The 9,647-nt window shown below is 29.3% G+C and overlaps 2 protein-coding genes and 1 long non-coding RNA gene across 7 annotated transcripts in view; 2 read left to right on the top strand and 1 right to left on the bottom strand.

Moving 5' to 3' along the window:
• The first annotated feature begins 1,355 nt into the window (after positions 1–1,355).
• Positions 1,356–6,635, top strand: LOC127064444 (clavesin-1). 3 transcript variants are annotated; one of them, XM_050995503.1, is made up of 5 exons: positions 1,356–1,801; positions 4,245–4,652; positions 5,241–5,551; positions 6,083–6,176; positions 6,270–6,629. In XM_050995503.1, the coding sequence occupies exons 2-5, from the start codon at positions 4,262–4,264 to the stop codon at positions 6,419–6,421; spliced, it is 948 nt and encodes a 315-aa protein (XP_050851460.1). In that variant the 5' UTR covers positions 1,356–1,801; positions 4,245–4,261; the 3' UTR covers positions 6,422–6,629. The 3 variants fall into 3 exon arrangements, with proteins under 3 accessions (XP_050851460.1, XP_050851461.1, XP_050851462.1); XM_050995504.1 differs by lacking the exon at positions 1,356–1,801 and adding an exon at positions 2,307–2,499 and having other exon boundaries at positions 6,270–6,635; XM_050995505.1 differs by lacking the exon at positions 1,356–1,801 and adding an exon at positions 2,841–3,090 and having other exon boundaries at positions 6,270–6,635.
• A 1,042-nt stretch (positions 6,636–7,677) lies between these two features.
• Positions 7,678–9,618, bottom strand: LOC127064445 (methylmalonic aciduria and homocystinuria type D homolog, mitochondrial). Of its 3 annotated transcripts, none has more exons than XM_050995508.1 (5): positions 9,515–9,618; positions 8,773–8,914; positions 8,285–8,691; positions 7,958–8,174; positions 7,678–7,843 (listed from the first exon to the last, which is right to left on the bottom strand). In XM_050995508.1, the coding sequence occupies exons 2-5, from the start codon at positions 8,912–8,914 to the stop codon at positions 7,767–7,769; spliced, it is 843 nt and encodes a 280-aa protein (XP_050851465.1). In that variant the 5' UTR covers positions 9,515–9,618; the 3' UTR covers positions 7,678–7,766. The 3 variants fall into 3 exon arrangements, with proteins under 3 accessions (XP_050851465.1, XP_050851463.1, XP_050851464.1); XM_050995506.1 differs by lacking the exon at positions 9,515–9,618 and adding an exon at positions 9,069–9,236; XM_050995507.1 differs by lacking the exon at positions 9,515–9,618 and adding an exon at positions 9,091–9,229.
• Positions 9,453–9,647, top strand: part of LOC127064696 (uncharacterized) — a 75,948-nt gene continuing 75,753 nt past the window's right edge. Inside the window, exon 1 of the long non-coding RNA XR_007781774.1 lies at positions 9,453–9,598. This is a non-coding gene — a long non-coding RNA (uncharacterized LOC127064696). The remainder of the gene's footprint in view (positions 9,599–9,647) is intronic.

The raw sequence follows: 9,647 nt of genomic DNA on the forward strand, positions 1-9,647 counted from the left end.
CAAAAGCTGGTCATAGAAAATCGGTAAGTTGATCACGTTTCGTGGTAAATAGGATTCATGCATAAACAGGATAGACGTATTTACGTGCTTTTGAAAATACATAATATTATAGAGGTGTGAGTAATTCGGGTGAAAAATTGAAATTGCGGCTTCTTTTTCTTGGATGGTTCGACGAACGATCTCATCTGGATGGAAGAAGTAAGATCATACGGGAAAAGAAAATAATAAAATTTTTTGAAGGATCTCGCGAGGTGCGTCCAGGTGGATAAAAAGCGTGTTTGCGAGTTCTCGATTCGAGAGATAAAAAAAAAGAAAATAAAAAATGGCCCTGATATTCGTCGGACCGAACGAAAGTCCGTTCGTGGAGAAAGCAAAATGAAAGATTACGAGAAGAAAGTGAATCTTTACGCGTGAGAATGGCTTCGTGATCTTTCGGGGAAAGTAATGCGAATGTTTTCGCCAATTTTCAATCTTTCCATTCTTTTTCTCATTAATAAATTCAACGGGACGATCATTAAATACAACATTTTCAAAAACTTCAAGATTTAATCATTGTTTCGTTTAACGAAGCATGGTGATTGTTTCAAATAAGATCCTCAAGCATGAATCATTTAACGAGCAATTTTCTTTTTTCATTTTCTTTCTTCGAATAAATTTAAAATGAAAAAAAGAATACACGATATAACGTAAATAACAAATAAAAAAGATGTACAAAAATACGACATTGAAAATGCAAAAGATCGATCATTAACCGAAGATTAATATTTATTTATTAGATTTATGTTTCATTTCAAAGGATAATAATCAAGCGAGCGATATTAATGAACATTATTAAACTATCTGATGGAATTTCATGTTGAACTGAGCAATGATCCATGACTAAGATAATTGAAACACATTATATATACTAAATGCAGATATTCTGCGAAGATATGTATATCTTTAGATATTCAAATGATAAAACATGTATCATAGATCAATACGTAATTAAATGTCAATTTATTTGAAATATATTACTTTCGTTATCTTCAATTAAAAAAAAAAAAAGAAAAAGAAAAAGAAAAGAAAAAGAAAAGAAAAAGAAAAGAAAAGAAAGAAAAGAAAAAAATGTTTTGGGTCTCTTACTTCGAATGTAGTGATTAGAAAGGAACAAAAAGGAAGGATAAGAAAAAAGAAAAAAAAAAAAGAAAAAAAAAGAAAAAGAAAAAGAAAAAGATGATGATAATGATGATGATGATGATGATGAAGAAGAAACGAATAGTCCGATATAAACGCATGTAGGTGAAGGTCCTGAGAACGCGATGAGCAGTGGTAGCCTACGAGTTGAGGATCCCTCCTTAAATTGATCTGCCGACTAAGCAAGCAGGTTACTTCGGTTTAAGTGACTCAACGGCCAACACCTCTCTCTCTCTCTCTATCTCTCGCTTTGAAAGGTCCTCCAACTTTTCTCAAGATCGGTGCATCGAGTTCGGTCGTTTTATATTAAATTCATTCCTTTTTCATTCATCGACCATTATTTGGTGAAACGAAGTTTTAATCGATCATTAAAAAAAAAAAAAAAAAAAAAAAGGGTGAGAAAAAGAGGGAAGAGACACGAAATCGAAAATAATATATTCGAAGAAGAGTGAAAATAGTGATTGCAACTCAGACAAATTATCGGACGATCGATATTTTAATGAATTAATTTATTTATACGAACGTTTGGACGAACACGCGTGTTGTATGAAACAGTGTTAATAAATACGAGAGCAAAAGAATTTTCTTCGATCATTTGGAATTTTCTGTCGTCGAATAGAATCGAGTGAGTATGATTTAAATCGTTCGAGGGAAAGAAAAAACTTTCGAGATTTGATATTTTCTATCGGGTTTTCTTCGCGCGGGAAATCCTTGAAGGAAGGTTCGTGTTGTCGGTGAACGTGCGATACAACGCGATAGTACACGCTCTTATGCCTATTAAATTTTACGTTCACGTTTTCTAAGCACTCTAATCGCATTAGAAACATGCCTCGAATCGTCGATGCATTGAAGAGATATTTAAAAAGCTTATTCTCGATAAAAAAAAAAAAGAAAGAAAAAAAGAAAATAAAAAACAAACCAAAGAACACAAAACTAATTAAGTCGTTTAAATAATTCATTAAAAACGATTATATATAAATTATTAATTCGAATAAGTGATTCGTAATTCAAAAAAGAAAAAAAAAAAGAAAAGAGAGAGAAAGAAAATCTTTCTTTAAATCTTTAGCCTTTATTAACAATCACGATGATATATCGTATACGTATATATATATATTTATAAACGAGTTATAGATATAAAAAAAAATGTCTTATTACGATCATAATCTAAGTCGAGATCGAAACAAGTTGATATTAAATTCAGGCGTAATTAAAAACTCGGATAAGTAGAGTGTAATTTGCGACGATAGTATACGATTTTGAAATCGAAGAATATTCTTTGTTTGTTTTCTACGAAAGGGCTTCTTCGATTTGAACGTACAAAAGGTAGATATGCATGGATTGAACCCCTCATACCTTTCGAGCATCACATCGTTTCAAATAGAAAGCTGAAGCCTCGCGGTATACACCTCCGTATAATACATACATACATTGATTATATGTATATACGTTCGCAAACTCTTATTCGTACTTCCTGCGGTCGTATCACTTTCGTTCTCGTCCAATACCGCGTGTGTCCCGGATAAAGCCGGTTCCGTTCTACATTCTCATTATTTTTCATATTATCACCATTTAATATAAGGATAATACACGATAAAATTCTTTTCTCTTCGATTTTCAAACTGTTTTTGAAATGATTCTTTCTCTCTCTCTCTCTCTCTCTCTCTCTTTCTTTTTGTCTTTAACTCTCTTTCTATGTCTTTCTTTTTTTTTTCACTCTCTCTTTCTCTGCTTTTAAATTTCTTTTCATACCTATAACGAAGAAGAGGAGAAAATATATTTCGAAAGGTGTAGCTCTCCTTTTACGATTCACAAACCGAACCTGGAAACACCAAGTCGAGTTTCACTTTTACACGTTGTGAAAAATGCTCGCGGCCAATATGTTCCGATTGCGAACAGTTCTTCGTAACTGATAACGTAATTAAAGATTTTATCGTTCTTATTTTTTTTTTTTTTGGCTATTTATATACATTACTTCTCTTTTTTCTTTTTCTTACGTTCATGTCCGGCGTTAAAAATTAACTTTACTTTTCTATTTGATAAAATTTCTTTAACTCAAGAGAATTATTGTTTATTTCTTTATAAGAAATAACGTAGATAATTACTTTCTTCGTTTTTTTTATCGTTAACGAGCAGATATTAAGATATTTTAAGTATTAGAATTTATAGATTTTACGTTTAGAACTGACGTCTTTGTTTTACGTAAAATTGTATTTCTTCTTTCATTTTCTATATTGTTTCTTTTTCATTTCTTGATAAAATTTATTTATTTTCTCTTTTCATATAAATAACGTACTTACTTACAATTTATTAACTCCGACAAGATCAAGTAGTATACTTCCAACGAAATTGACCAATGTACGTTTTGAAAAGATCTTGAGAAAGAAAATAAATTGCTCTCTTTTCCTTTATTTTTCTATTCTTTTCCCTACTTTTTTTTTTTAAGAATCTCAGCATACTCCGTAATATCGATCACATAACATCGATTTCGATGTATCTTCTCTTACCACGAGAATGAGAATCTGATAGCACGAAAAAAAAGAATGAGAATATTAAATTCCCGTGTCTCTCACATTCTGAATAAATATTTCTATGGAATCGATCATCCGATTTTTTTTTATCCGTCAAGAGTATAATTCTATTAAAAAAAGAAATTCTTTTTTTCGCTTGATCTTTTCATTGATTGATTTTATGTATTGATCTTTGTATTGATGTATATATATTTAATTCATCTTAACAATTTTTTTGCGATGGAATATAATAAAGAAAGAAACATAAAAAGAAATTTGCACCTGTATCGAACGTATTTAATATGTTTACGTATTTTGTAGCATGATATTTATTTCTAAACGAGAACAAAAAATAATTTGATCCATAGAAGTTAAAGTTCAACTTGTATATAATATTGATCATCGATTATTTGCACCATAGCGTATCGTACGAATCTCAAAATAGAGAATTAAATTTTCTATCGCAAAAATTAAAAATCCGATTCGATTTTTCCGTCCGTATGCGTTTGTATGAATTTATCATGACGAGCTTTAACGATGTAATTAATAATAATTTTACAGAAATAAATATCACCATAATGGGTATGGACGAGCAACAAGAATTCAATTACGAGTGTGGTCTAAGCAAAGATACGCAGCAAATGGCGAAGGATGAACTTCGCGAGGATGATAAAATGAGAGAACAAACATTGGAACAATTTAGGCAATGGATCTTGAAACATCCATCGATCAAAGCTTGCAGAACTGATCCGATTTTTCTTCTTAGATTTTTAAGAACGAAAAAGTTTAGTCTACCAATGGCACAGAAGATGCTCGAAAGATATCTCACCGTAAGACAACTTTATCCCGACTGGTTTCAAAATCTCGACATCGATGATCCGGAAATAGAAGCTATCATAGACAATGGCTATATCATACCTTTGCAAGAACGAGACGCTCACGGTCGAAAAATCTTACTCATTTCCGCAGGTAAATAATTAACGTTTATTTAATCGACCTACAATCGTTCGATTCGAAGAAAGTATCAACGAATCACACGAATCAAATTTTTTTCACGCGCATCTTTTTTTTTCATTTTTATTCAATTAATTTAAAGATGATTCTGAATCATATTTTTTATATGGCTTTTTATCCTTTGATCAAACTTCTTTAAACTCTAAATTTATTAAAAATAATAACTTGTAAATATCAATACTGAATTTATAATCGTTTATAAAGCCGATGTATTTAACCGTTTATTTGTCAAGGTATATTTGACAAGGCAAAGAAAACGAAAAAAAGAAAAAAAGAAAAGAAAGAAACAATAACAAATACATATAAACATATGTATTTAGTATTTTTGTTAAGAGATAAATAGAAGGATCTTTTTCACGATGGAGTACGTAATAAACATGAAAAAGAGTAAAATATCCTAAATAACGAAAGCATGAATATTTATTCATTCGTGCGACGAACAGAGAGACAGGAATACCAATGAACTATTCGCGTTTACTTTATCGTTGCTTCGTTAAAATTCACCTCGGTTGTCATCCTTTTTCGTTTTTTTTTCTTTTAAAGAACGCTTTAACCCATACAAATACACGTCGACCCAGATGATACGCGTTCATAGCATCATCTTCGAAGCTCTCCTGGACGACGAGGAAAATCAAGTTCGCGGATATAACTACATACTAGACGAGTCCGGCTTAACTATGGGTCACCTAAGCGCTTGGTCTTTCACCGATATCCGTAACATGCTACATTGCATAGAGAATAGTTTGCCTGTGAGACACAAGGAAACTCACTTTATCAATATACCGACATATGCTTCCAAGATTATTGAATTTGCTATGTCTTGTCTCAAAGACAAATTGAAAAATCGTGTTGTGGTAAGATAATGTCAATTATTTTGAATATATGTATCATATATAAGAAAATATAAATATTAATGCGCATTACTTTTTTTACGGATTGAAATTAAAAAAGAGTTTTTATCGGACTTGTAAAAACTCTTTTTTTTTTAGATTAGATTACAACAGATTTCATTTATTTGATCTTTTTATCGCATTTCACTGATTGTTATCTGTATTGCAATTGATTCGAATTGCGTTTTAGATTGCATTTTATTTTCATATATACGACCTTGCTCATTAAAATACTATGAAAAAATAAATTGATTAATAAAACTGATGTCTTATAATTTATGCTTCAATTTTAATTTTTTTCATCATTTGAAAATAAATAGATCATTCGTTCAGGCTTTTCTCTTATCGTTAATTTATATGTTAATTGATATGTAGAATACGTTTGTGTTTAACGTCTCTTTAGAATCACTATGGTAAATGGTATCTAAATAAAAAGCATACGTGTAATCGGAGTATAAGAATAATAAAGTGTTATTTTCATTATTCTTTCATCAGATACATAAAAGCATCGAGGAATTGAGAGAAACTCTAGATCCAAAGGTTTTGCCAAAGGAGTATGGAGGCAAAGTTCCTCTTACGGAGATGGTCGGTATGTATTTATCTTCCTTTTCTTTTCTTTTTTTCTTAATCTTTTTATTTACAAATAATGAATAGAGTAAATCATTTTGTTCTATTTCGACAGACTCTATTAAGAAGACTTTAAAAGAGAAGAAAGAGCAAATAAAGGCTCTTGATAAAATGCATATTGAAATATCGCCAAGTGAATATCAGGCCGCATACGGTGAAGAACTTTGTGGTATTTTTGGTTCCTTTCGTAAGTTAGAAGTGGACTAAGCCATCCTTGTATGCTGATATGAATTCATTGATCTTCTTTTTTGTTTTGTTTCTTTTTGTCTTGTTTATTCATTGTTTAAATCGTATCGATGTATGATATGCTTATTAGAGTTTCGTTACGGTTAAATGTTTTAAACGTATAAATATATATTTATAGTTACGTTTTCATATTTTATACGGAATTTAGATTTTGTATAAATATTATAGTTTTTTTTTTTTTATTCTAATGTTATCTTTTTCTTTTTTTGATATAACTTTAACAGTGTTACAATAGTAAAGTTATATTTAATATCTTAACGTATTTAATATTATTCGATTTATTTTTAATATACGTTTCTTGCGCGTAATACACTATATATATATATATATATATATATATATATATATATATATAATATGTCAGATATATAAAAATAATATACTGAATCAATCAAGATATAATCTCTAGGTGGCCTTGACTTTTATAAATTTATCTTATAGTAAATATATTATTTAAAGTCGAAGTAACGAGATTTATAGTACACACACATATATATACATACATACATATATATATATATATATATATATATATATATATATACACACATACTACGTAATCTTTACTACTATATGTGAATATTCTCCGCTGGTGGTTCAAGTTACCTTCTTTTCTTATTATAAGTATATATTTCGACTGAATTTAATTAAAGTCGATTAATAATAAGATGTTATTATAGTGCACATACGTATAATAAGTATACGTACATATAATTTCGATTATTTTTTTTAATCTATGTTTGAATATACTACAAAATAACGGGTTTATTAAAATAGATTTTTAGCGTTGTTAAGATCTCTGCATTTAACTTATGTGTATATCATGTATGTAATTAGTTGAAATATATTTACACATTTACACTTAATCACATACATATATATATATACACACACACAGATGTATTAATATATATATTTCTGCTTTATAAATCAATTTTGTTCGTCTTTGTTTTGAATTCGTGCAGATAGTAATGTCGATAAAATAATTTATTTTTAAATAAATTAAAAAAAAAAGAAAGAAATAAGGAACTTGTGTAATAATACAGTGAACAATTATTTGTTACGTTAAAAGAACACAATACGTTTATAACGAATGAAAAATGGAAGTTCCTAGCTCGCGTTGTATAATGAAACTTCAATAATTGCTCCTTTTATAAATTAGAATATTATACATCATAGGTTATTGTGTTATGTACAATGATAAATATTATTAAACATTGTGATATAACACTATCCTTTTATCCATGTATTTCATAGAGAAACTAAGAAACAGAAATAAGTAATATGAAATTGAAACATACATTTACTAGAATTCTGTGTTGATATTGCTCATAATATCCTTCAAAAATTCTGTGCTTGCTGGAGCTGTTGTATATAAGCTACCTGAAATGTAAAGCGTTACAATATATAATATGTTGTTGATATTAAAAATCACTTTACATTTTATATATAACATATTGAAGCATATAATTTTTTGGTAAAAATAAATATCCATACCTATAAAATTTGATACGTTATTCTCATAAGTAATAATTTTGCAATTATTTTTATCTTTTATTTTAAAGCCCAAACATCTAAACCGTTCATCGGTTGTGTAAAGAGTATTTGTTTTCAGAGAACTAAAATAAGGTTGTCCACTAAAGGGGTTAATGAAATCTGCCCAATATCCAATCATTTTTAATCGTGTACAAATGTCTGATGCGGCTAATACAAACTATAATAAAACGTAGTAATAGAAAATAAATATTTGTAGTTTTTCTTGAAAACTTCTAACAGTTTAATTTGATATTATAATTGAGTCATTAAAGAAATATCAATACTTACATATTTTGCTAATTTCTCAGTTTCGGTTATTTTACTCCATCTTAATGTTTTAAGATTAGATTTCTGACTTATAGTCACGATAGTTAATTGCGCAGCACTTACATCCAGGCAGCCAGGAAACAGTTCTTCGATGCCCTTTCTTAATAGAAGCGGACATTCTTGAGCAGTACAATATAGCAATGGTCGTTTTATATATGATTTCCCTTTTAATTTTTTATAATTTTTCTTTACATTAACAGTATTCGTAGGATCATTTTCGGTAATGGTAATAAATTCTGTTTTGATATGAGTAGTAGTCGATGAATTTACCCAACCAGGACCAATGCTACCTGGTAAGTAAAATCTAAATCCTCTCGGTGTCAACAATTCCCAGTTGTTGTTAGTTTCAAATTCACCATTATCGGTGGCTATAAATATTCGTGTAAAAATTAATAATTATCAGAGAAAATAATGAATTTTATCCAATGAAAATATTATTATGAAATTACCATCGATGGATTCCCCATTCGCATTGATGATTTTATACAATGTTGTATTATTGTCGCTGCTCCGTCGAGAGTAAAAGGCTTGATAGGCAACATTAAAAGATTTCGGATTATTCCTTCTTCCCACGTATTTTACACAAAACATCTAAAACCAATGACAAAATCTTAGAAACTTATATTTTTGCAAGGTCAACTATTTCTAGAATTACGTCGAAAAATTATTTTCGAATGTTTTTTAACACAAATACACACACATAAGCACAGAACTTATTTATTTATCGTAATTAACACTTGATTACCATTGAAAAGCAATTTACATACTGGACGAAAAACTTGTTAATTAAAAACAATATGTGTACAGAGAGTTATGCTGTTTTCTCTTCTTGTCGAGCTTCTTCAATTTATTTTATGTATATCATATCACTTTGTCAATGAACCGAACTTAGTGTTGCCAAAAAAATATATATAATTTTCAACAGTCTAAGTTGGTAGCCCTGTTATTTCTATGCTTACAGAATGCTGATTCATTCTTTTCATTCAACGAATCACAAGCCTGGAATATTTATCGATTCTATCTTCCTATTGGTCGATCGTTACGTTCTAATTGTAACGACCAATGATAAATCACTTCAATTCTTATATTACTTCACAGTTGAAAATTTTACAGTTAAAAGTCATCGATACAGATCGTTACTTATTTAAATGTTTGTTTCAAGAAAATAGAAGTGGATCTTGTTTTACTTACCGATTTTAACAATTTCTTCAGTGTTCTGTCTCCTTAAGAAAAACACGCTTTTAAAATGGTGAATACGAAGTACGAGCGAAACGGGTAAGTACTTATAACGTTTATTAAATGCGTCTTGGTTAAAAAAAGAAAA

The sequence above is a fragment of the Vespula vulgaris genome, chromosome 6 (genome assembly GCF_905475345.1).
Source record: "Vespula vulgaris chromosome 6, iyVesVulg1.1, whole genome shotgun sequence".
NCBI lineage: Eukaryota > Metazoa > Arthropoda > Insecta > Hymenoptera > Vespidae > Vespula > Vespula vulgaris.

Excerpts from the sequence above, each read along its gene's own strand:
- LOC127064444 (XM_050995503.1), top strand. The coding sequence starts at position 4,262 with ATGGGTATGGACGAGCAACAAGAATTCAATTACGAGTGTGGTCTAAGC. Across the intron at positions 4,653-5,240 it reads AATCTTACTCATTTCCGCAG|AACGCTTTAACCCATACAAA; the intron begins GTAAATAATTAA and ends TTTCTTTTAAAG. Across the intron at positions 6,177-6,269 it reads TCCTCTTACGGAGATGGTCG|ACTCTATTAAGAAGACTTTA; the intron begins GTATGTATTTAT and ends CTATTTCGACAG.
- LOC127064445 (XM_050995506.1), bottom strand. Across the intron at positions 8,692-8,772 it reads GAATGGGGAATCCATCGATG|CCACCGATAATGGTGAATTT; the intron begins GTAATTTCATAA and ends GAATATTTATAG. Across the intron at positions 7,844-7,957 it reads TAACGTATCAAATTTTATAG|GTAGCTTATATACAACAGCT; the intron begins GTATGGATATTT and ends TTTACATTTCAG.